General features: G+C 35.0%; 1 protein-coding gene across 9 annotated transcripts in view; it reads left to right on the forward strand.

The window, feature by feature from the left end:
* The window catches only part of MIPOL1 (mirror-image polydactyly 1), a 210,971-nt gene that overhangs the window by 23,719 nt on the left and 159,520 nt on the right, over positions 1-27,732 (forward strand). For all 9 annotated transcript variants that reach the window (XR_010884185.1, XR_010884184.1, XM_067296750.1 and 6 more), the window contains exons 2-3: positions 14,007-14,143; positions 15,439-15,518. Coding sequence is in view for 7 of the 9 variants with exons in the window: in XM_067296750.1 (XP_067152851.1) it covers positions 14,139-14,143; positions 15,439-15,518 (85 nt within the window). In the remaining 2 variants the exon portion in view is untranslated. The remainder of the gene's footprint in view (positions 1-14,006; positions 14,144-15,438; positions 15,519-27,732) is intronic.

A 27,732-nucleotide genomic window follows, 5' to 3' on the forward strand; every position in this document is an offset into this window, starting at 1 on the left:
GATAATGAAAAGTCAGAAAATAAATTATAGCTGTTATTAATTTTGAATTGTATTCAAACATAGGAATATGTAGCATAGACAAAAGCTGATTACAGAGAGATAAAATTCAATTTTATACTAGGATAATTGTTTTATGTATTTCACATTTATTTATAAGATCAGATAAAGGCTTGGAATTCTCAATATAAATCACAGTATGGTCCTGATGAATGCCAAGGTCAGTAGCTGGAAACCCTTTCCCTTGCAAGACGTTAGTTCTGTGGGAAATATATAGTGAATAAAATGAAACTAATAAGCACCATCTTTCCTACTATATATTCTTTACTTTCATTATAATGCTAGAGATTTGGATATCTTTGTTTTTTCAAAGGAGTGAATATTTTCTCCTGATGTCCTCCCACATGTAACCAGTAGCCATGTTAACATGTCTTTATTAAAAAGAGATTAACTAAAAATTTGCTGAAGCACTACAACTGAGAATGGAACTGTTGTTGGGATAACATTAAGAAATTAGATTGGTCCTGTTCAAACAGCCTCATGTGTACAAGACCTACAGTTGATGAGATCCAAATCTTATGTAGAGTATGGAACCCACGATTTAAGAGCCCGTTTCTGTAATTACTCCATATCAGAAAACAGTATTTGCTAGCCTCTGTTTCAAGTTTTGGGAAACCTCTCTTACTAAATAGACCTTTACTGTAACTTCAGTTTTTGTGTACTGTTAAGTGGTTCATGACCAAAATAAAGATTTCCACAAATAAGAAAAGTTTTGAGTAATTTCTACAAAAAGAAAAAAAAATGACAAGAAGGCATCTAAAAATAAAATATGATTATCTTATGTTATTATCAACAGATATGTATTAGCTAATACTTTTTAAAGAGAAATCGTGGCCTGAATTACTAGTTCTTCAACATTTTCCCTTGCTCTGTGTATAGTTTTGCAATATCCTTGGCATTCTTAACAAATTGCCAAGATGCTGTCTTGGCAAAAATGGCTGAGAAGCAGTTTATCAGCATAGCTTGATGAATCTTTTCTAAGTAATCTATTTTGCAGCTAAGCATGGGCACATGATTTTTTTGGTGGGGGTGGATGGGGGGAGGGTTGGTCAAAGAAATTTAATGGAAACATGTTGGTTCATATACTACACGCAGTCCTTGAAGAAATACATTTTTGTTCTGTTGTGACATTTTAGCAAATGGATTTTTAGCCTAAAAAAAAAAGGATGAAACCTCTTTAACCTTCATAGTGTTTCACATACCTCAAACAGATGCATGAAAACTGTTGATAATAATGGTGGTGTATAAATGTGTTTTCAAGCAAAATAATAATCTGAAAGATGTTTGCAGGAAACCCCTTATTAACCAAAGATGCTTTTAAGCCCTCCCTGCATAGACAATCAGGATGCTTGGGGTTTTTTGTTACATTTCTATTCCATTTACTGATGAAGAGAACTTCAAAAACATGAACCAGTACCAACTTATTGCGACAGTGGGAAAGAACTTGCAGCTATTCTGCTGCAGCTCTCTGATGGAACTTAAACTTCCCTCTGAAGGCACCATTTTTATCACCAAAAAAAAAAAAAATCAAGTTAACAAATTCTTTCATATTAACCCTTATCTCAGCAGGTTTTAGGTCTGTTTTGTATGCTGTGCTGTAAATCTTCAACTGAAAAAGCTGCCGCTTGTGGAGAAAATTGTCAGAAATTATTTTGCAAACCAGAGGACAGTACTAAGACTGCTTTCTTCTCATTCCCCCTTCTTCCCCTTCACCTTCTCCACCCCCAAATATACAGCAATCACTTTTTATGGTGGCAAAGCTTACTTCACATGTATTTATTTCAGTCAAAAAAAACCCCTGTCAGCAAAGGTAAATTTGCATGTACAATGGTAAAGTACATGAAATATCTGCTAGCTCAGGTTGGCTATATTGCATTCAAAAAATGCCACTTAACCAAAATTGTGTGTGTGTATGTGTGTATGTTTGTGTGCAAGTGTAATAATGTTGGCCTGGTTGCATCTTCTATTGGGAAGATTTCTTTTATGCAAAATAGATCTCTGGTATGTCTTGAAGAGAAAGAAATTTAACTATTTTTCAGATTTGGCAGGAAAATAAAATGAATTCTAGGTCCTCGCAGAAAACAAACTCTGTGTAGGCAATTTAATCCTGTAAGGAGATGGCTCATTCTTACATGCCTCAGCTGACTCATCTATAGCAATCTGATCTAAAAAAGGGGAGATGCTCTAAATCACAGAATCACGGAATGATTGAGGTTGGAAGGGACCCCCTAGAGATCATCTAGTCCAACCAAATCCCAAGCCCAAATTCAGAACAGATAGATAGCTAAATGAAATGGCTTGCCACTCAATTTACCACAACCACAAATAATTATAAATAAGCTGTAACATTCAGCGACATGTTTTTGTTTGTTTGTTTGTTTGCTTGTTTTTTTCAAATATGGTGTATTGGAGCCATTGAGTCCTAGGGTGATAAGAAACAGACTTCTAAAGATGTCATCCACTTCACCAAAACCATAACTATATCTGACATATTTTGTCAAGTTGGGCATTTTTAGGAAATACAGGCTTCCAAGACATGTCTTTTATCAGCAGCCCTTATTCTATAAAAAAAATAGTCACTTCTATATCTGTTACTTGTTATGGGCTCCAGGTTTTCTGGGCTACTGTGTCTGAAGTCACTGGTTTGCCACTATTACCTGCGTTAACTCATGTCAGAGTGTAGTGGCAATGCATAGTGGCCTGGCAGCCTTAGAGTGCTGATCTTATGTCACGGAACAGCTCTTCTAGCTAAGTGTTGAGGTTTCAAATGGTCTTTCATTTTCTTTAGAAGTTTCAGTTTTTTTATAAGCTTGTAAATTGTTCCATCAAAGGAAAAGGCACTGTAAAAGGATCAGGATGTCTGATGTGATCTGGATCTTTGGTTTGTTGCATAGACCTCAAAATACAGGGATTTGTGTGTTGTCTGGCTTAACAAGTATGAAATTATGGCACTTTGTAAGCCTCTGCAAAGGCATTTGTTCAGCAGCTTTAATTTGCTAGGCCAGTGTTCCAACTGAGATCTTTGAGGTCTGCTTCTCAGTGTAATTGGGCTTTCTAAATGGCAAATATTAAAACTTCAGGAGGACTGATACGGAAATGAAGCTCCCTGTGAGGTTGCTGCCTCCTCTTGCTTTTTGATGCTATGGGATTTCTTTCAGGATCATGAGTCCATTTATGATGTGATACAACTGCTAGAAGAACAGTTGGCATGGATTTACCCAGTCTACTACTTCTTTCATTGCACCCTGACAGTATAAAAGAATGGAACGCTCCCAAAGGATTCTTTGATCATAAAGGTTATGGATTATGATAAAATTGGTATAGCAAGAGACTTTCTTATCCTGGGATGTACAGTCAGCCAGTTAAGGGTGTTGTAAGGGTATAGTTTGCTGGACTAGAGTAGCATAAAAGTAGGGTGATAGAAATGTGGCTTGGAGCCAACTTTTGCTGCTTTGTGGACTCAGTGGACTCAGAGTTTTATGGTAGCAAAAGTAAACATGGTTGTGGGGTGTAACAGTTTTTCCCACACTCTACTGAAGGTGACTGCTGTGCAGGTGTACAAGATAACTATAATTAAAATAGTTTCCCCTTGAAATGTAATTTTGTTCCTCTTCTTCACTATCCTGTGGTAGACTAATATTTGTCTCCAGAATGTTTTTTCAGGATCTGAAGTGGAGTGACAGTATCTGAAGGTTACTAAATATTAGGCAAAAATTATATTTCCCTTCATATTTTAAAAGTATCTTTCGTATTTCAAAAACCCTTCTGCATGTAAAACTCTTTTGGCAAGCATTCACTATCTTACACATGCATCTTATATAGAGGCTTTTAAAATATGCCACAAAATTATGAGTTAAAACCAACTAAAAATAACATAGGCTACTATCAAATCAAAGTGCCCTTATAGTTATATATCTTGTACCTTGTTTTCTATTTGGTGTAATATATGCTTTCCAAGTATATCTTAAAAATAAAAAATAGATACTTTATTGAGAACACATTCAATATTATGTATTATATTTTCTTTCCAATGATAATGTCATTTAGCCTTTCAGAGAGATTACTCAAATGATGGAATTGTCTGAACATCTGCAGCTCTATATATTAACTAATACAGGTCAGAAATGTGATACTGTGAGTAAAAGCAGAAATTTGTTCCAGCTGCAATAGAAATCCATTCAGACTAATGTTTAACCTCAGTTCTAAAGAAGTTAGTAAGAATTAACTAATGTTCTCAGAAATACTTTTAAACAAAACTATTTCAGTAGTTTTAGGATTTAAAAAATTATGATGGGAAGATTAGTTTGCTAGTTGTAGGGTGTTTGGGCTTTTCAAATGTCTAGTGAAAAATGTTTTTAGGGAGGTGTCTATTAATGGGTGCCTGGGAGTAGCAGTGTTTTTCAACCTGTCCTAAAAGTACAGTATAAAACCTTTAAGTGCTAAATGGCCTTTTTCTTAGATTAGCTTTCTGAAGTGAGTATCTTTGATTTAAAAAAAAACCACAAACAACTCAGGGAAGTTCAATGTGCTGACTAAATTAAATCCACTTAACTCTTTTCAGGCAGGATCAACACCTTCTAATAAGGTAAATTATATAAGGCAAAGCCTTACCAGAGTGCCTCTTTTCCCAAACCAGTCTACTCAGTAGATGCACAATCCAGCTGAAGAACAGGTAGTATGGTGAAATAGAAAACAAAGGAGGGTTGCAACTTATTGGCATATATTTTTACAAGGGAAAATAACTGGTTAGATGTTATGGCCTTGAAGTTTTGAAGAAATTAAAAGTAGTACATTGAAGTCCACTGTAAGAACTCTGTCATAGTTACATAATTTTATTGGAAAAATATGGCTCTTTTACATTAAATTTTGATAAACATGTTAAGGTTTGCTTTTGACAGCATGGGGTCATAAAATGTTAAAGAAAAGTTGCCTGTGGTAAAGAAATATTCCAAAAGACTTTCTCCCTTCTTTCCTCCAGCTTCTTTATTCCATCTTGTATTTCATAATAAGTGATGACAAGATTGTGGAGCTAGAACTTTTTTTTTTCCCTAAAAGCGTATTTCCAAAAATGCTGAAATATTTCATTAGTTGAATGAGAACAGAAATGACAGAATTAATGGTTTCATTATGGGGGATCTGATAGTTCTGCCGTGCTTAAAGCTGTACTTCACCTGTCTTTGAAAGAGTCTCTTCTCTAACTTTTCCGTCGTTTATAACTCTTACAAAACATTTTGGATGGAGATTTTTTTCATTCACAGTAGATATTTCCTTCAGACTGGATGAAGATAATGTTTTTGTAAGTTTCAGCTGAAGAGGTTTTGGCCATTTTCCAAAATAGGGATTAGAGAAAAATATTTTGTTTTCCATTATAAACTAAAATAATTGCAGCAGTTTCACTAGGAAACTAAGGTCATTCATTCATAAGCTAAGAAGCATTCATATCTGTGAAAATGTGCCTGCCATTTTGAACTTTTTTTTTCTTTAACTTAATAGTTAACACCTCTTTTTTCCTGTTTGCCATTTCTCTTCCCAGCTGCCAGCCACTGATTTAGACTCCATGAAGACTCTACTTTTGAGCTTGTACCTTCCTTGGTTGGTGTGGGAAAAGGAAGCTGTACAACAACTCTGGGTTTAGTCTCTTTGGTTTTCAGCTTCCATTTAAATTCTGAACATTCTCAACAGGCTTAATTCCGCTGACACCCAGTACTTGTCTGCAGTTCTTATTAGGTTCTTACCTCAGACCATCTAATTCTTCTGTGATGGGACCAGACTACTTCTAGCTGTGTAGCTTGCTCTTTTAAATGCTTCTGGCCTTCAGGTTTCGTTGGTACTGAATTAAATCTGAGGGAAGCATCTGTATTAACTATTTAAAACCACTAGCCTGCTCATCATAACTAAATAAACAAAAGCACGTGATAGGTCATGTGTGATATCATGCTTAAGTATGTTATAAAGCACATATCCACTGCATAGGTGCTGAAAACACTCCAAAATTCTGTTGACAGAGTATAGCACACACATTCTAAGTGTGCCATTGCTTCATGACTCCCTCCACCTTGTCCTCACTTATGAGTATTAGGCTACTACTTGTAGCAGATGAAGGCACTATGTAGTGAATCTACTTGCTAGATTTAAAAAGAATTGTAAATTGAGAAGACTGTTCATTGAGTTGTAGGTAAGAATAAGCCTGTATTTACAGCAGGGCAACATCATCTGTTTTGGTGATCTTACTGTTGTGCAAGTGTAATTTAGGGAGCAATTACACTTTTAGTTAAAGGGTAATTTTCTCATCAGATATTCATTTAAGAAAACAACAGCTTAGTTAATTCTCATAAAGAGAACAAAACTGGCTGATCCAGAGTCTTTGCTCTTTTCACTTTGTGAAATTTTCAGGTGATCTGTGACATGATTCTCTTTTCAGCAACTCAAATATATGCTGTTGAATATGAGTAGGTAAAAAATTTGGGGTGCATCCAATGCGCTGGATGTACTTTATGATAGCATTGGAGGTACATTTGTGTTTTCATGCTGTTCAAAACTGTCTGTCTGATATGTAATTGGTGTAGCTGTATTTCTATGAGACCTATGGGCCCCTCTCGTTCCCCACCCACAGTACTGCGTCTTGAATGGTTGGCACACTTCTAACGGGCCTCTGCATGTTCAGCCCTAATGATAGCGTGAATATTGGAGACTGATCAAGAACAGTTTTGTAGCCTTTATGCTTTATATTTGGAATGCATTTGCTGTCGGGGGAAAAATGGGACTACTTGAAGGTACCTTGAAAAATGTGAACGGGCTGGATAAACTGAGAGTTTCTGTGCTTCAGTTCTGTTTGTTACCTCCCTGCATTTTCTAAGTCCCTCCTCAGTCTTCCTTCTGTCTGTGAAGTCAGCTAAACTATTAAGCTGGAATGCTTTTGACAGGAGAAATATCATTTCTGTTTGATGTTATTACATATGCTGATGGCTTATGATTCTGGCACTAAGTAGCTCCTCACTTTTATATGATTTTTGATATTCTGATATTGATATTTGATATGATGACATATTTTATGATATTCTGTGACTTCTGCTTTTTTGGTAAAATCTAGCATAACTTTTTGCTGTGGTAATGGAAATTATGGTTTGGGGATTTGGAAATTTTGAAATATTGAATATACTGCACAGTTAATTTTGCAAATATCAGATAAGAACTGTATTTTCAAATGTTTCTTAAATCATTTCCAAAGCCAACTTTGAAGCTGCTTCAGTCACAGTGACTTTTTCTTATGTTTATTTGGGTTTTTTGTTTTATTTTTTAGGGGATTTGTGGGACTTGAACCAAATGCTTTCAAAAAGTCATATGAAACATGTATCCATGGTTCAGTTTGGCTTACTGCAAGATGGTGAGCAAACCACATATTCCAAATGCGTAGCAAACTAGAGGAAAAAAAAAAGGGGTGTTCTAGGCAAGTAGTGCTCAAAATGCTATGCTGATAGCGTTGTTGTATCGTTTCCTTCTTATCTGCATTTTTCCTGCCTGCCATGTGGGTCTTCCTTGATTGTGTCATACTGCTTTCCCCACCCCTGCTCTGCTGTTCTACCCTATAAAGCAGAAAGCAACCCAGAATATTAGTGTATTATATGAATACTGGCTTCAGTGTATTTGTCTTATTGTAATCATTAGAATAATAAAATATGGAAAGGACCTCTGAGTATCATCTAGTTCACACCTCTGCTCAGACCATGGCCATCTCTGAAGTTAGATGAGGTTGGTAAGGGTGATATCCAGATGAGTTTTGAATATCTCCAAAAATGGAGATTCCATAACCTCTCTGAGCAACTTGTCCCAGCATTTGACTATACACATTATGAAAGATTTGGGTTTTTTAAGCTGATACATAATTAGTTTTCTGTGTTGCAGCTTGTGTCCATGAAAAGACTCTGTCTTCTCTCTAATCACTTACAAGGTAGCTGAAGACTGATTAAAATGCCCCTTTAGCCTTCTCTTCTTAAAGCTGACAAACTAAGCTCTTTCAGCTTCTCCTCATAAGTCACATGCTTCAACCCCCTAATCATCTTGATGGTTTTCTGCAGGATTTGCTTCAGTATGTCCATGGGAGCCTCAGGCTGTACACAACACTTAAGCTGTGGTCTCATAAGTGCCAAACAGAGGGGAATAATCATTTCTCTTAATCTGCTGGCTATATTCTTGTCAACACAATATGCAGTTAACCCTCATCACCGTGAGGACGTAGTGCTGATTCAACTGCTATTCTATATTTTGCTTTCATTAGCTCTTACTTTCAGAAGACAATAGTCTGAACAAGGGCATGGAAAGGACTAGTTGTGAACTGTATAGAAGTGGACATCTGCTGCCTACATGATAGATTATGATATGAGACCAGTGAAGTATTTACAGTTAAGCCTAAGGATGGCTAACTGAAAAAATTGGCTATTCCACATGCGCCCAAAACATATCATGGTTTCATGATTAGAGTGAAAAAATGTTAATGGAGGTGTAGCAGAAGAAAGCTACTTTGCAGAAGATGCACTGAGATGAGAAAAGATAGAAAGAAATAAAGACAGACTTTGAGATCCTGTGCAATTTCCTTCACATTTCAAAGAAGTGTGTGTGGGGGAAGATTGTGGAGAAGAAGACAAAGCTGAGAAAAAGGAAAAGAAATGGAGGACAAAGGACAGCTAAAAACTGGGGAAGAAGAGGACAGAACAGACTGAAGATAATTTTTTTTAATATTGTGTTGTAAATTGTAAACAAATTGTGAAGTTGTTGAATATTATTTAATAAAAAAAATAGAAATGGTTGTTATTTGAGTTGTTAAAGTGGGAGAGAGAATATAACAGATGAAAAGATGTGAGGATATTGACTGATAGTGACTTAATGTTCAAGTAAAACATTTACTGATGTGTGTAAAGGGAAAATTGAGCCTTGAAGACACTAAACTAATAGCAGAAACCAGACAGGGAAGAAAAGATACAGAAATAGAAAAGTGCTCATCTTTTATCCTATTCAGTTTAGTTCAGGACTAAGTAATTTGTAAGCCAGTTGAAAACTGCAACAACAGAAAATGCCTTCTCTCTCTTGCCCTTCACAAAAGCAAGACATAGATACCAAATATGAGAGCCCTATGACTTAGTGTATGCATTATTAAAAGCATCAGAAGCAAATTCTTCATTGAGAATGTAAAGAAGTTGCTGCAGCAACATAGTGAAAAATACCTGAGCCTGGTTCTCCAAATTATGAGACTTGCACAGGTTACTCTGAACCTAATGCAAATGTCTCATCTCCTTTTGGGCCAAGAATCACTAATGGGGAAAGGCTAGGGATTGTTATATGAATCTGCCTTCTGGGACAAATATTTATGTCAAGCTTCCAGATAATGCAGATACTTCTATAAACAAAAATTTTGAAGTCTTTGTAGCAGTGCTGGAGTTTCAAAGTTGAAGTACAACGCATGTTGCATTTGTCCACTCATGGCATTAATACTCTTATGTATGTTTTATTTTTCCTTGAGAAGAAATAGAATATTTGCATGAACTTCTTATCTTACTGTATTTTATTACTTTTATTTGCTTTTAAATATATGTAACTTAATTTCAAAGTATGTTCATTTCACAGTTTTCAAGTGTCTGGAGAACTTTGGGTTTCATTCGATGTTTGTCAAATACTTGAAGTAGTTATTTTAGTTATTCTTTGACTAGTATTTTGACTGCCCTAAATTAATTTTAACTTATTTTCTGTTTTGTCATTAAGTTTTACTGATAGTGAGGAAATGTGAATCTTTTGTGGAGCAGTGTATCATTGCAACAAAACTTGGCGTCCACGTAAAGCTAAGAAAACAGTCTTTTTGTTCCCTAGGGAAACTCTTCTAAAATTAACTTTGTTTTTTATGTATGCAGTATACCCTCCTAGATTGTCGTTTAGTTTAGCTTGGCCTGAAGCAAAACGTTTCAGGATATTTTAGGAGATCCTGGTAATCTAATTAATCTTATGAAAATAATACTAAAATTCATTCTTTATTTCCCTATCTGTGAAGTGTATGGCCTTCCATCTCTTGTATAGCTTCATTCTCACACTGTCAGTGACAACTGTCAGTTGCGTCATTATACTGGACAAAGACTGACTTGGTGCCATTCCGAAGAGTGGTGGGAATTGGTGTCTGGTTTTGCCAGAGGCAGAACAGATAGGGTAGCCCTCCTTTGTGAAAAATTCTCCCCAGACCTCAGGACTTTTCATTAAGAAAAGGTGAATTTTGTCAACATCAGCAAGCATTTGCTTCCTGTCATAGTGGTGAAGGCCATGACTCAGTAGTCCTCAAAACCTGTAGAGACAAGAAGAAGGAAGGGAGGTTTAGAAGCATCGGGGTTCCATATAGAGGGTATGAATGGCCATTCAATTCCCAAGGAGGGGAGTCAGGAACTGAACTCTAGCTTAAAAAATGAACTTCCTGACCTCCTACCTAAGGAGAGAATGCACTGGAATGCACTGCAGCAGAATGCCAGTGATCCAGACGCCTTGGGTCATTATCATTGAAAGTTCGAGTTACTGCTGTATTGTGGTTACTCGTGTAATATATATACTGCAGCCGCTCCTGAGGCTTTTTCCACTGAAAGTGGAAATAACACAGCAGTTGTAATAAAAGATATTCAGAAACATGAAAATAAAGCACTGTGTGTTTTTAACTTGCAGATATTATGCTATTTTTATATACCTCTTCTTTTGACTAAATTCCTAATGAGTGGATTAAGCGTTTGCAGTGATAAGTAATTTGAACTGGTCTTGCAGTGACCTCCTTCTAAACAAGTCATTACTTTTAGTTGTTTTTTCTTCTCCTATAATCAATTCAGATTTCAAAATACCAGAAGGCAAAATATTTTGAAAGCGTATTGTTTCAGAATACATCCCTAAATAAATGAGGGAAGTAATGATTTTACTTGACACTATATGAAGAAAATGAAGGCAGTACAGTGAGCTTTGCCTCCAGTTTTCCATTGTTATCTGTCATGGATGTAAATAACTCCAATCTATAAGCATAAAAAAAAGTTAGTTTAGGCATAAAAGAAGTAAGTTTAAAAATGTGATTGCATGAGTCTGGTTGGATAATGTTAAAACTTCTTGTGTGCTTTGACATGACATTCTTTAGGAAAAGTGAGGTTGTTTTGCTGAAGTATAAACCAATTAACAGTTAATACTATTTTTTGATAGGGCATCCATGCTAAACTGAAATGTTCATGTATTTCATATGTATGCTTATGTAATTAAACATCCACAAATTTCTTTCTCTTTGGGATATACTTCTGCAAGTCAGCACTCCATATATAAAGAGTTCAGATCATATTGTCTGTTGTTTAAGGTGAGGATGAGGACAGATATTATTATTTTATAATACATTCTTAATCCTTTGTTCTGAGACGTGTTGGAAGTTTTCATTAGAGTTAAAATATGTTGCATGTTTACAGAAAGCCTGAAATCTATGTGGACCTGTCTATTTTAATTATTTGAATCATTAGAACATCTAATTTTTTGCTTAAGGATACACAAATGTACCATTAAATCTGTTTTTTAAGATTTTTTTTTCCAGTTTAATGTCTGAATCCAAATTCATAAAGAGTTGGAAAAATGAGATGTCTGAGCTATAGGATTCACAGGGATTTCATATGAAGCCTATTTAATCAGGATAACACTGTTATTAATATTCATAAAGTCAGCTGGAACACAAATGACAGACTATAGGGGCCTAAAATTTTTTTACTTGTGAATTTATTAAAAGCAGCTTAAAAAATTAATGGAATTTAAGTAAAGTTGACGAAAATGAAAATCTTATGTTAGCAGAAAAAATCTTTATTAGAACTTTCTCTAAGACCATCTTGCATTGATATCTTTGACAGATTTCATTGGTACTTAAAGAAGAAAGATGCATGAATGGTCATTTAAAAGGATTTAAACACATTGGCACATTAATTTTTACATGAATAATAAGTAGTTTCCAAAAGCAATTAACTTACAGTGTACAAGATTTGAATAGGAAAATAGGACTGTGACATCAAAGGGCAAAGCAAATGTGCTGTACATTTTAAACTTTTAATAACGTGACTTCTTAAAATCTATTTCATTTCCACGGTAGGTAAAGTAACAGTAAAGATACCTATGTACAGCTTTGGTTTGTTTTGAAGTATATTAAGATCTGGAGCAAAGAAATACTTTGACAAAGTGCTATTGGTAAAGAACAATTCCGTGATTTAACAATGGTAATCACATGCTTTTGAATCTAGCTTTCTTTACAGTAAATCATTTGTGCATGGAAAATATGCATATACTGACTTTTTTTGTCTTTACATACATTGTTATAAGCTTCATTGGGAAGCATTTGTTCTTTCTGTATTTTTTTCTGAGGGAAAAATAGGTAGACCTGTGATTTCCCATTAATAGCGGGAAGGTATTGCTTAATTTATACTCATGTACATAAGTGGTTTTGTACTTAAATTTGTAGTGTAATTTTTACATGACTGTTGCATATGTTATTCAAAAGATAAAAACGGTTTCTAGCTTTCTTTGCTTGATGTACAAATGCTAGTCTTTAACACAGCCACAGGTTGAATAAATGGATAGTGAATAAGAAAACTGTTTTTTAAAATTAACTCTGGATTGTGGGTCACAATTTCATTCTGTATTTTCATTTTTTGTCCTGGTCCACCAATATACTCTATTTCCAGATTGAGTTTATTTTGATTTTTATCTTCAATATTATGTTGACCAGAAGACTGTTTAATTTGCAAATGTGTTTCAATAATGACTGCTGTATAACAGATTATATTCAAATGAGAGCAAATAAAAGCTTTAAAAATCATTGTATTTCATTTTTTCTGAGGATTCCTCCTAGGAAAACCTTCATGACCATCGACAACTTCTGATTGTTGTTGATTTGGCAAAGTGTTTGTTTTTTGTTTTTGTTTTAACACTGAATAATGTTCCAATTAGTTTTGGTTCAAAAAATACCTTAAAGTACCTATGGTAAAAGAAAGAGATACATCTAGACTGATTTGTAAATATTGGACATAAGTTAGATGTCAATTGCAGTATTTGTGTTTGTATTCAGAATAACCTAGCTACTTAGCGCATGGAATATTTTGTTACTCTATTTACTAACATTTTATTTCTAATAATAGCGAAAGCACACTGAAAAACTTAGGAAGTCTCAAAAGGTCTTTCTGTTTGACTTCGATTAATAGGCTGCCTAATCTGTTCTCAACAATACTTTTATTTTCTGTATGTGTAAAACAGAACAGTTCCTATTAATTAACAGAACATCTTTCACCTATGAAGACAGCAAAGTCTCCAATTCTGTTTATTACTCACTTGATATACTGTATTATTTCCAGGAGAGGGCAGCATTTTCCTACATCAGGTACATAAAAGAACAAGCCCTGCTTAGACTGTCAATGTTTCTTGTAATTACTCCCAGTATATTTGTTGCTTGCTTATGAATTAACTTGCATTTATGGAACTAAATCATTCCAATCATTTAATTACACCTGAGGAGCTGAACTATAATTGCTTGCTTCCAACTAGGATCTGATATGGCTTGAGCAGTATTAATTTGGTGTTTACTTTCCTGAGTGCTAAAAGCATTAAAATGATTGTGCAATGGGATTACATTTTACTAATTGCTGGCATTCATTAGCTGGGTAAATGGCGAGGAAGAATGACTGTATATTGTGGAGGGATAAAATTATGGTTTTAAATAGTACATTACTAGGCACATTAAGGCCCTAAGACATGTTTTAAAATACTCCAGAGGTTATTAAATACCGTATTTTCTTCATGTCTTGCTATATGAATATCTTATTAAAATACTGCAATTATTATGAACCTTTTTGTGCAATATGTAGGGAAATGGCTTCATTGACAGAAACCTATTTCTTGATATTAATAACCTTCTATATTTTCAGCTAATCCAAAAGTAAATGAGGAACTTAGGAAAAGATTGCCAACTCCAAATCAACACAGTTGCACAGAATTGAAAAAGAAGAAGCATACAGCTTTATTTGAGGACTTTCGTAAGGAACTCAGTGTTCTGCGATATGAGGTGAAGTTTTTTTTATTAAGAACTAAGCTAATCAAATCAACACTTTGTTTTTATCGTGCATACTTACAGTTAACCACAAATATGAGCTTGGATATGTATTTCTTGAATGCTTAATATAAATGCTAGTCTTAAATCTTAAGTGTTTACATTTTTATAATCTCAAAGTTAAAAGTGAAAATGTATACAGCTTTGGGAGTCACATAGGAAAGACTAATTGTTTCCTCTGCTGCCTTATTAGTTAAAATGTACGTCCTCGTTTAATGCACTTGCATTTTAAGTCTCACATTTACCATCACAATGACAACACTCTGGATATTTTTGTGGCTCAGCCAGTGTCTCTTCAAGCCATGTGTTGTAATTTTTTTTTAATAAATATAGAAGAAATATGCTGGGAAATATTAAAAAAATAAACACACTTTGATCAAAGATGAAAAATTGTTCTTGTATAAAACATTTTAAAGAAGATGCTTGGAGATGCTTGGGTAAATAATAAAATTCATGATAAACTTACTGTATTAGTAAAAGCACTAATTTCTTTAAATTCCCTTGACAGATTTAATGTAATTGAGTTTTTAACCTATCAGAGAGGATATGTTTTTAACATTCAAAATGTTATATGGTAAGCCTAATATTTTACTGTAGATCTATTTGTTAGTGCAGAGGGTTGTCTCTTGGTGAATTTTAGTTTTATGAAATATTTCAGCAGTGTAATTAACTGCTTTTTATGAAACAATGTTTATGCAACTATTTGGATGGGTTATTTAAGAAAAACAATCAAATACATGCAAATTCAGAAAACTAATCAAGTATCTGCAAGTTCAGAGTTGAAATGGTTATAGGCCACTTTACCAGTATTTTATCCATGAAGTTCAGGCAGAGGAAAGGATGTTTTAAAGAAGTGAAGCATATACTGCCATCTATAATAATTAGCAAGGTGAGCAGTCTCATTGCCTCCAGTGGGGCTACTAACTGTGGCTTGTGCTGTGCTCAGTAGCATTGTACTTGCAAGATCAGGCTCTAGAACAAGAAGACAAACTAATAAATTTTTCAACAACGGCATTGCCTGCAACTGAAAGCTGAACAAAACCATTATATAAACTAGATGTGTGAAGAGAAAATCTTTTACTGAGAAATATAATTTAGCACTGATTGTTAGAGTACACAGACTTTATTGTCCTACTATAAATATTTTTAAATCATTTGTCTTATAAATTCTCTGTCAAATAAAGGCATAGTATAGGTGTGTTATAATATATTGTTTTGAGTTTGTTTATGTAGAGTTTGCTTTATTTTAGCTCTGAAATCTTGGAGCAAAAACTGGAGTCAGTGCCAGATCAAACAAGTTCAGAAGAGCAAATGGAGGACTGGTCAAAAGGTAAAGACTTTTAAGATATTAATAGGGAACCTCAGGTGTTGTACCAGTGCTAGGCAGTGACTGGAATATGTTTGTTCTTGCCGATATATAATCAACTTAAGGGGTAGTGGTTGGTTGGGGTTTTTTTGTTTTGAGGTTTTGTTTTTTGTTTTTTGTTTTGTTTTTTCTTTTTGGTAACAGGAGAGCAGCTACAAATATGATTTCTTCTACACTCCTATGTACTAGGGGGCAAAGTAAGGAATGTAAATCATTAGCTCTCATTGTGTTTGTTGGCTGTTGAAACTTTGTTGTAATTCTGAAGAGTCTTAGTTGCATTTTTAGCCTATATATTGTGGTTTACTTTCCAACTTTTTATTTAATAGTTAACAACAAACCTGAAGTCTGTTTTAAAGTGACTTTTTTAGCTATTCGTGCCTGGCTAAAGTATGATCAAGTAACTCATCTACTAATATGAACTAGTTTCATATCATTACCTCAACCATACATAGAGAGTGAGGTTAGACTTTGCGGTAGAGAGGGCCTTGGTTAACTTGGACTGAGGGGTTTTTGCCCTTTGAATGGTTCATGGAGTTGTAATCTCTTCATCAGGATGGAAGGATCTTCTTGTATTTGGATGACCCAAATGTTGCTCTCAGATATGATCATTTATGTTTCACAGCAGAAGCTTACAAAAGTTAGCACTTTACGTGACTGATTGGCTTTAAGCAAGTGCTAGAAAAGTGGCCTGTGACTAAATGACTTGTAGGATTGTAAAAAGGCACTGACACAGGAGGGAGACCTTCAGTACATCATAAAAGGGTGGATTTTGTTGGCAAATGGCTCCCTGTAGGTCAAAAAAAAATTGAATGTGTGTGTCAACCTCAAAGATGCCTGCTTCATCCGATCCTCATAGCATCTTGTGAATTCTTTTTCTGGAGTTTTATCCTATGTGTACTTTCTCAAAAGATAATAAACGTAAAGTTTGTCGTGAAAAGAGTCTGATGTTTAAAAGAAAAGAAAAATACTCCATCTTGGAGAAGATGATACATTTCTTATTAATGTAAAGGAAATCCTGCCTATATTATCCTGTATAACATATTAGTTGAAGACCCCTTTTAATTCATTCAATTTTGAGTTTTTACTGAGAAAATTTAAAAATGTTTTTGAATCAGATACACTGAAAACAAAAGTATTCACAGTGTAGTAACTTAGCAGAAAATTGTATTCTGACAACTTATACTCTATTTTAAATATGTTATTGCTAATTCGATTTAGTATTTTTAGACCTTTAGGGGTCAGCATACCCTAAGAATGGTTCAAAAGGTTAATTTTTCCAAAGTAGGCTAACAGTGAATACCTTGAACTGATTCTCTGTCAAATAATTCATGACCAATTGCAAGAAATTTTATTCTTCTACAGTTCACACCCACTTTAAAAACTGGCTAGTTACCCAGTTTCATGTGCATTTTTTTCTGACGCGTTAAGTTTATATTTTGTGTTGTTTAGAATGCTGTGTCTTCCAAGCTAATGTTCCTGTATTTGTGAATCTAATAAGGTTGGCATACAAAAAACTTGAAAGAAAAATTGGTATCCTTATATCTTTTTTGTAATTAATAATTAATTTTTGTCATTAATAATTATGTTTTTACTGTTAGGGGAGTTTTAAAAGGTGGGGTGGGTTATGGAATATGTAAACTTCATGTCACCATGTTGGTTTGAATGAGGAAACAGCATTTTTCTGAAGTTTTATTTGGACATTAGCAATATAGTTGTTTTATGTTGCTGTAATTTATCTAGCTGACATCTTTGTGATAAGAAAATGTTCATTATGTACTCTTAGTAGACATCTCATGCTCATTTTCTCATTAAACTACTAAACCAATAAACTTTTAACATTCTGTTTAAGTGTCTAAACTTAAAATGTTTTCTCTTTAGCTTTCATTGTCATTCAGGGTGTCTTTCCTTTCTGCGACTGGCAGTGTACCATTTCTAGTTATTCCCTGCTTGTAACTTGGAAGTTTAAAAGGTTTGGGGTTTTTTTTTTGTTTTCTTTAGAAAAATCCATAATGTTTAATTCAGAATTTGTTTTATACTAAAAGGCTAGAGATTAAATTATTTGTCAAAAAATGAGTAAATACGCTTAAGCATATCTGAAATTAAATTCAGTTGACTAGATGAAAATTCAGTCAAACAATGAGAATTAAAAAAAAAACAGCAAAAGTGAGTGCAATATACAGAGAAGTGGCAGGTTTATGGCAGTTATGTGGTATAATAGGTAACCTGTTAATAAATAGTATAAAATAAAATACTTGAAAGAAAGGCAGTGTTTAAGAACAGTGCATCTGAAGTGTTTGATAGATGAGTTTGTTTTATTTATTTTTATTTATTTTTTTAACTTTCCAGATTCTTTGGATTATAAATATGCTTTTGTGGTTTGAAGTCATGTTACTGTCTCTGTTCTCACATATTAGGAAAAGTTAAGGAACAGCCTGTGTGCAAGGATTATTATTTTGGTTTTGTACCTAATTTAAATGTACTGTTTATCTCCACAGGACCTAGTTTTTAATAGGAGGGTAGTGCTTTTTCTCATCTCTAAGAATACTTGAGAGAAAGGATCTGGAGCATTGGCAGCATGCCAGTGAAGACTGTAATTTCCAAATGAAATGTTCAGGCTCCAAGCTAGAAAGCCTAGGACTAAAAAATGTTCAGGCTCCAAGCTAGAAAGCCTAGGACTAAAGTCCATTATAAAAATAAACTTATACTGGCAAACATGTGCACAACTTTTATGTTTTGGGGGACACACTATGGGACACACTATGCACCTGGGTGAAGAGCTGTTACCTTTCCAGGGTTTAAATGCATGGGAAAAACTGCACAAATGCTAATACTGTGAAAACATACGAGGAAACTTGAATCCGTACTGGGTGCTTTACATATTTGCGTATTCATACAGGACTTGATACGTCAATTTTGAAAAAGAGTTAGCAGGATAGGAAAGTTGTAAGTGTGCAAATACTGGAGGTAAATTTGTGTCTCATTTGACTAGTATCATGTACTGTGTTTGAATGGGTGCAGGTATAATTGTTTTGTAGTATGTTGTCTTTTCACTATTGTAATGTTTTTTTCCTGTGTTAGACTTCTGCCCTGTGTTTAAAAATCATAGATGAAGTTGTACCACATCAAATATTGTTTGGTCTGGTATGACAAAAAACTTACAATTTTGCCGACTCAAATGAAAAGCATTGTATAATTATTATTTTGAATTTTCTAAAATGAGGCAATAGATTAATTTTTTTAAGGACAAATTGGCTTGCTTCCTTTAAAAAATTGTTGTTATTTTTCAACAATAGATATATATATGTGTGTGTGTGTAGATAATATGTATATAAGTATATATTTATATTTCTAAATCACTGCTTAAAGCAGATATTAAAGAATATGTCAAAGAACCAGTTTCACCTGTGAGAATTTGATGTCAACTCTTAGTTATGATCAGTGTATTCACTTTCACTATAACTTATGCTATCCTTTGGAAAAATATTTTTCTGGCTCATAAAAATACTTTAAAATTACACACCTGGAAACTGTGGTGCAGAAGAGACTATTTTAAGAGAGATGTGATAGTGTAGATTGGAAATGAACTGCAGAACCAGCTTGCGCAGGGAAATTTGAAAAGTGTTTTAGCTGGTGCTAGGCTGTTGTTTTCTAGTTCTGTTCCATTCAGGAAAAATAGAGGAGGAAAACAGAAATGCAGACCTAATTAACAAGTTATGTGTATGTAGCTGCTCAGATGGATGTGCATGTATTAAGCTTATGTATGGGAAATCATCCTCATTGCATTGTGTGTTTCTGCCATTGTCTTGCATGAATGCATGGTGCTTACTGTTAAGAATCTGGCCATAGCTTTTCTTTTGTCATCTTGATTATGATATATATGTCAGTGTATTGTTTACAAAAATACTCGAGTTCTTTTGCTGTGTGGTGTGTTATTTCAGGGACTATAATCTTGTTAGAAATATTTTGTACATTTATTTACACTTTTTTTTTTCCTTTGCTAACTTTCAGGAAATGAAACCCTTCTCCCTCACCATCTATTTGTGGACTATCTTATTAGGAGAAATTAGTTTTTCAAGTTTTGTAATGATTTTAACATGCTATTTTTATGGGTTTGGTTTTGTAAAGGTAAAAACTTCTGTAATTACAAGGGCTTGTTGGCTGGAATTACTATTGTGTGACTTTCACACAATAATCACATAGCAAGCTAAAAATCTGAAGGGGGTAAAGAGAGCTTTGAGAGTAATATGGTAAGGATGTTTCCCACTTTCATCTGATGTGCTAGTAGTCGAAAAGCTACTAGTTGTAGAGATGCTGCTTCATCTTCAGAACACATCCGTTACATCTGTAGACACTGGGTAAAGTAAATCTGAAGCCCTTCTTCCAAGGCTGCAGTAGAGGCAGAATAAACTATATTTGTCATATTGGAGCCTGTTTTGTCTTTTACATGCCTCAACAGAAGATATTATGAGCATGTTCCTCTTCTCCTTCCCTCTTTTAGCAATAAGGAAAGCTGTTTACCTGGGAAAGAAAGAAGACCTGGGTATTTCTCAGGGGTATATGCAAGGGAATGTGTATCATACATGCAGAGGCAGAGTCCTGTTCACACACGTGGCTCAACTGAGTGGTGTCTTCCATGTGTGCTGTGCTTTCAGGATCAGACTTGCTCACTGTGTGCTAGCGGCCACAGATCCCCTTTCAAAGGGAGATGTGTAGTTGCAGGTTTCTCTGCGCAGTGTATGAAGCAGAAGAGAAGTGGAGAGGATGACCTTGTTTGGATGAAACGACGCAGGAAGATGGGGTTGTAACTGCCACCAATGATAAGTACGAAAGATGAAGAAAAAATCTTGCTTGGAGAAAGAGGAAATAGTGTGCCCTGACTTTGGAGGAAAGGAGGAGATAACAATAACTGAATAATCCTCAAATGCTGGTCTTCCCTCCAAATACAAATACCCTTCCATGTATATAAATTTTCATGCCCCCCTCTTTCATCCCCTTCCTTCATATGTTTCAAATGGTTAAATACAATGTATTTACAGGCAAGCTGCATGGAGTAAGGGTCCTCATCAGAAGGACAATTTAGTCTCCAGTAGCTACCTGACTTACTGGGGCATTATGAGAATGATTTTGTTAGAGCCGTTACAATACACTGAAAATGTGTAGTGCCTTATCTGCACCAAGTACTGCAAGCGGTAAGGATGAGGAGAATGCACGCCTTAAAGTATTGCACTTCAAATGACATTAGTGTTTAAAATTTGAGCGAAGCTAACTTCAGAAAGCCTTGAAATGTGCTTCTTGGAGAAGCGGCATTTATTACCGCAGCAATTTTTATGTAGTGCTTTGAAGGAGCTTTGGAAGATCTAGCATAAGTACAAGAATTTGGGGTTTTTGTTTTTGTTTTGTTTTGTTTTCTTTAGAAACTCTCCTTGCTTGTATTTTAGTAACTAGAATGAAGCTGAAGTTCAGAATAGTCCTGCATTAGCACAGGTAAGATGAGCAAAGATGTCACAAAGTTTTATTAAAAAAGCAACCCTGGTTCTCCAGGGAATACATTATAGATTCTCGTCAGAGAGTTCATGTGTGTCTTTAGATCATGTATGCTGGGGGGTTTTTTTTGGGGGGAAAGGGGTTTGTCTTTTGTTTTAAACTGGCATTTTATGCAGAGTGACCTTTTATGTTGGACACTTAAAAGTGTATTAAGAAAAATATTATAAAGCTGTAGCTTTCTGAGATTTTATTTGGAAGTCTAAATTCAGCCACTTTTAATTATTTGTATGTGGTAAGGGAGGTTGAGTACATTTGGCTAAGAGAATCCTCACTATAGTTAATGGGCGTCAGGAAACATGACCCTGCCTGGATAAAAGGGAGTTCTGGATAATTAAGTTTTAGATAATGGAAGGCATTATATGTGAAAAGCAGTTGTCTGGTATTACAATAGCAAAAGAAAAATGGGATGGGAGAGTTTACTTTGTTTTTAGTTCTTTTAGAAAACATAAACACAGCATGCTTAATAAAACTCTAGCAGACACTATGTTTGGAAATTATGTAATAACTCCATATAGGCTGTAATGATATCCTGAAACCCTGTATTTAAACTAACCTGAATTACAGTGAGAGATAAACAGAATATTTACCCATCCCTTATGAGCTGCTGCTGATATGTAAATTTATTCTTCTACTTTGCACAAATATACTTTTGAGCTACTGCTTAAACACTTCAAGGTCCTTAGCCAAACAGTTTTAATGATGCCTCCAATATTATGAAAGTGTGACATTTGATGAATGCCTTGTATAGTTGTGATATCAGAGAAAGTGTAAACAAAAAACGCACATCAAGTCATCGTGCAACACCTAGATAATTTATAATTTTACTGTTTATATCCATCTTGACATTTTTTATCTGCCAAAGGCAGGTTTCATTTGGAATCTTAATCTGAGATTTATTTGGTGGATCTGGAAATCATAGCTAGAGTTCCCACAGGAAATGGTCCATCTACCAACAGATTAAATGGCAGTCCTGCAGTTGTTAAGGGAGCTCTGCATTTAACACACATGCATACTCATTCAGTCAGCACTGTGGAGAAAAATTAAAGTAGTAACCCAGGTTTAGGAACAATGTAGCTAAAAAGTCCCATATTTGCTGAATGACAAAGGGTTATATAGCAGCATTTCATTTTATTATTAGTGCTTGAATTTCTTGTTTGCTTTGTTGAGTCTGCTGACGAATACTAATAAATGCCTGCAACAATCCAGGCGAGAGATGCCTGGCAACAAAGCTATGCGGTGGACCTCCCTGATCTTCTCCAGTTCACAACCTGACCTTTTGAAAAATTGGCTGGGCTAAGCTGCAGAATTTGGGTGTAATGGTTATTGTTAAATCCAGCTTTAGGATTTATTAATTTGTGTGATCAAGACTTACCTATACTTCAAAGTTTCAAAAGACCAAACACAATCATCCATCCATTAGAACTAACATTGTGTTTCAGTGAATCCCACTTAGTATCTGACTAGAAATTCTGCTATTTTGATGTGTTCAGAATCTAAAAATGTTTTTTCAAGTGTGAGACCAAGCCAGTGAAAATCTGGTTTCTTCACAGAGACTAATATTTTAAAATAACAATATGTTAATGAATCACAAACAGAAAGTAGAAAGCCAAAGCAAATGTGTGAAATTTCACATTAATAAATGCATCATGATTAACTGCAGTGAATACCAAAATAATGATTGACCTTGTATTTTAAAGTCTTGGAAGCATTTATATTTTAAATATTCACTAGTTATACATTTTTGCTGTTTGCGTGCAAAATAAAATGGCAAAAGACTGAAAGTGAGAGGGACAAGGGAAACATCATTGCTAAAATAACCGGAATCCTTGGAGAATTGTAAAAATTGCCTTTCTGCCAGAATAACTCTAAGTGTTCTTAATCTCTCTCTCAATTTATTTCTTTATGAAGGGTGTTGCCAGGGTTCCAAGCAAGTACAGGTGGATAAAGAACCATTCAAAGTAATGCAGATATCCCCCTGCTTAAATTGCTAACACAGAATGAATTCAGTGTTCTCTTTAGATTCCTTCAAGGAATTAAAAATGAACCATTAAACTTCTGAGTTTTGTCAGTATTTTAGCAGACAAAAAAATATTTTCAAGGTTCACTCTCTTTTTTTTTTTTTTTTCCTTTGGGATATAGAGCAAGCTAAGACATTATTTCAAAATATAACTTACATCATTTTACTTCATTCACAGAGAACTTTCTCATTAAAGTTTCAGTAAGAAGACATTGTTCTGTTTAATCGTGATTTTGGACTTAAATGGTTAACTCAAGACAGGTCTAAGCATTTGAGTTGTGTTCTGTTAAGCTGACTGACTTCTAAAACAATTTTTATTGTTCAAAAGTTTCTCTGTTAGAACTATAGTCAACTTAAGTGTTTTCACTATTCTGCATACGGTTGAAATTACAAGTTTGTAAATACTGCAATCTGCATGTTTGTCTTTTAATGTAGGAATACTACAGTCTGTCATGTGAATGAAAATTATGAACATAATGGAGTTTGGAAGGATACCAATCTAATTATTTGAAATTCCTGTTTATCCTTTGAATGTATGAACATTACTTTATCATTCCAAAAATGATAGCTAAAAAGAGCTAAAAATGGTTATTTTTCCTTGGAGGCCTTTTGAAATAGAGTTGCATCTCATAGTATTTAAGCTGCTTAAAGCAACTCTGACAGAAGAGAAAATACCAGTCAGGTCTCTGATCAGAAGAAAGGAGCAAGGAAGGCCATGACTGAGGCAGCATGGTCTGCAAGAGAGAACATAGAATGGAGCCTTGGCCTTCTGGAGTTTTACTTCTGCCGTGACTTCCTTGATCTGATTATTTTGTTACTGTGTCTCAGTCTTGCCCACCTTAAAATGATTATCACAGTGCTTATACATCCATTATAAAATATCCTGAGAGTCAATAATTAATACCTCTCCAGAAAAGGTAGTTTTCATGGCTTATTTCAGAGGACCTTTGTCATTTGTTTCTTGAAATAAGAACAGATGTCCTACCTCAGTTTAAAATCTGGGACCTTCCTGGGTAGAGCTGCTTAAATATAGGTTGGTAGTTCTCATTCCTCCCAACTGCCATGATCTCATGGTCTCTGTTCCCTGCCTTGAATCATCTAAGTCAGACTGTTCAGTTGAGCCATGCTGCTCTCTGCGTGGCTGACAGTAGTGGATCTTTGGAGCACTGACCATGCAATGCATCCATGTGGTGATTTCCCCACTGCAACTGCCAAGGGTCTGACAGTGTATATGTGAGATTTGGGCTAGGCAGAGCACTGAGAAATAAAAGGTATTAGCTTTGTATTACAAGACTACTTTGAGCTCAGTCTTCTCTTCTTATCAGATTCCTGTGACTGCTTCAGTCATATCTAGCTTGGAACCCTAGTGAATAATTATGTTAGTTTGCCTGATTTGCTTTAAACATCAGAAAAGGCATGTCATGAAGGGAAAACTGTCTGTTGTTAGTTGCTAGTTGTTAGTTCTCAGTACACTACACTACGCTACCTTGAAGGGGCCTAAGTAACTGTCAACTTAAGTAAATCTTTTGTAAGCCCTAAGATGAGTAAAGCTGCATCTTCTTTGGAGAAAATATGTATTGACCTTGTATTTTTTGTACTGGGGCAGTTATAACTGATTTTCCAGAGAGAAATAGAAATTACTTTCTCCTTGAAAATTCGGTATTGAGTCTTTTCTTGGGACTAACTTTGAAAGCTTGTTTGCAGATGTGGAAAAGGGTAAAACAGTGAGAAAAGTATACGTCAGTTCTGGTAGAGAAAGCTGAAAATAATAAAACAGTCATTGAGGTATGCAGGTAACTCATGTGTTGCATGAAGAAGGAAATAATAGGCACAGCAAAAATGTATAAATCCCAAACCAGCTCTCTTCTATCCACTTATGCCAGGCAATAGGATCAGATTCTAGCCTCATTTTCTTTCTTTGCGTATTTATGCCTATAAAATCTTTTAATTTTACTTTCCCACTCCTTTTCAGGAGTTATGCCTTTTAATCATTCAGTAAGGGGTGAGCTGTTGAGCAATCTTAGTCTTTCACAGATATTCTGTTTGGTAGAAGTTCCAGTAGTTATACAGCTGAATGAATGTTTGTCTTTGACAAAAATGCTGGGTAATCGTTTTCAGCTCATTCAGCTGCAGTACTAATTTCACTTGCATGGCTTGAAAAGTTAGTGGTTATCAGGTTCAAGTCTTCCATTAGACTTAAATATAGAATTTATATTTGTTTGTCTAATTATTTATATCTATAAAATAGAATTCAAGTTCAGTGGCATTAGGTGTTATGAACTTAAGACATTTCTATAATCCATTTTTCACATGAAGCTATTGGAGATGGCTTGCTGTTAATGCACCAATTGTCTTATCCTAACAGCTTATTAGAACTTTCGCAGATGCGCATGCATTATCATACACACCTGTCCCCCAAATTTATTTTTTCAGAAATTTATGTGAGATATTAATAAACTATAGAAAACTTAAATTACTTAAAAGTCAGTAATAAAGACAATTAGTGTAGCAGAAATAAAAAGATGAAGTTCTCAGGTGATGCTTTGACATGCGATGTTTACTGCAGGAAGTTCACATAGATGTGTGGTTTTTAGCTTGGGATAAGAAGAAGTATCTTTAAATTATAAGTGTGTGCTTTTATCTCAATGGAAATAGATTGTCTTGGGGTAGCTCTTTTCTTTGATTGTTTTTGTTGGAAAATGAACATTCCCTCTGTGTTTGAATTTCAAGTTTCTTGTCTTGTACAAATGCAGAGGAAACCACACTGAGATTGAAGCTACATTGCTTTTTAAACTGAGAAGAAAAAATAGATAATTAACAGTCAATTAGATTTTGTTAAGCATTGGGTTTGGGGGAATTTTAATAATTGAGGTTGCAATTAGTTCCTTAAATGTGGCATCATGTTTTGGTTTTCATTTTTTTTCAAACACTTTTAATCTGAGAGTGATCATATAAGAAGGGTAAGCCACTGGCTTTGCAGTCAGCTTTGCTCATGCTCCCAGAATGCATATAGTTCATTCTTTTCCTTCCTGATTTTGCTGTTTTCCTATTCTGCCTCTTATTCCCACCCCTCTAGAGGTATGTTCATGCAGACTTTTGCTTCATCTTTTCTACAGAGCAGCTTAAAATAGATACTAAGAGGCTATAGTTAATGAGCAGTAACTTCTGTTACACTGCTTTTGCTTGAAGTTGTTTTGAAGCACTGGCAAGAGTTTCTAATGCCCCCATTCTTATCTGCAGGCAGACCTGGTAGTCAGCCATGTACTTTGCAGTGCTGTGTGGGTGTTTGGTTTATTTTTCTTCCTTTATTGTTATTCCTCAGAGATCCCCTGCAAACTTCTGAGATAATCAGCACAGTTTGGCTGGTGGGGTGCTGAAAGACTGCAGAGCTAGAGTCTGCATAGCTAAAAACAGGGGAGAGGAGGTATCTGCCCAGCTTCTGCTGGATGACAGGACTGCTGAATATCTTGAATGGTTCACAAAGGAAGCTACTGCCTCCTTAGCCTTCCAGGTGAATCTAAATCTGCTGTGCACTTGCATCTTCAATACTACTTTTCATATTATCAGTGTAGGTACAGGATTCTCCAGTGCTCTGTTTTCCCTGCTGTTAGTGCCTATTCCCTCCTCAAAGAAGATGTGAAAAATAGGGGCTGCCTCAAAAATGTGTTAGGTACTTTTGAACACAAAAGAAGAAGAGTACAGTTTGAAGGAGATAAAAACAATGTAAGTGTAGGGGAAAGGAATAATTTGTGCATAAATAAGTTCATATATTTACTTGAATTTTTAACTACTGCCAGGTTAACAAAATCAAATTCTCTTCTGCCTTTGCTATTTCAAGCCATTACAGCATTAGCTTCCCCCTACTTCCCTCAAAATCAATTCCCAGCCTTAATTCTACTGTCTTTATATTCCTTCTTCCTAACATTTGCCTTTCTTTCCTCAATGTGAATGAGCTATTCATTCAAGATAAATACATAAAACAGAAGATCAGCTGTTTAGCTTCTCCCTATGGTGAAATATTAATCTGGGGCTACTGAACTTGTTCTATTTTTATGTGGAAAATAAGTTGGTTAGTGTTAGCATACTCAAGAACCAGAATCAGTGGTGTTAATATCACGTAATGAAAACTACAGCATGTTTTTTCCAATGCTTGCAAGACTGTTGTACCCTTTTTCTGATGCTCCGTGTGCAGCCTGATTATTGCAAATGCTACTTGCTCCCCAGTGTGTTTCTGCAGCATTAGTAATTAGTGCGCAATACAATTTGTAGGAGCCATGAAGAAATGCACTCAGGTGTATTGATTAACACTGCTACTTAGCTTAACAGCAAGACAAGAAGCTACCATGCACCAAGGGCCTGAATTACTTGGCCGGGATGGGGGGGGAGGTCAGTGGTATGCTGTAGGTCATGGGCTATTTCGAGACGAAAATGATTCAAAAGAAATGATAAAAATTCACTATGCACATTGACCTGACAGTGTTCAAAAAGTCTTCCTCAAAGCATTCTACTTCAGGCACACACAAGTGAGGATACAGACAGATTTAATATGCTGGCAAAAAAAAAAAAAGCATTGTAGCTCTATTAAACAAGCAAAAACTCTAATCTTGATGTCATTGG

This window comes from Apteryx mantelli, chromosome 4 (assembly GCF_036417845.1).
Source record: "Apteryx mantelli isolate bAptMan1 chromosome 4, bAptMan1.hap1, whole genome shotgun sequence".
Lineage (NCBI taxonomy): Eukaryota > Metazoa > Chordata > Aves > Apterygiformes > Apterygidae > Apteryx > Apteryx mantelli.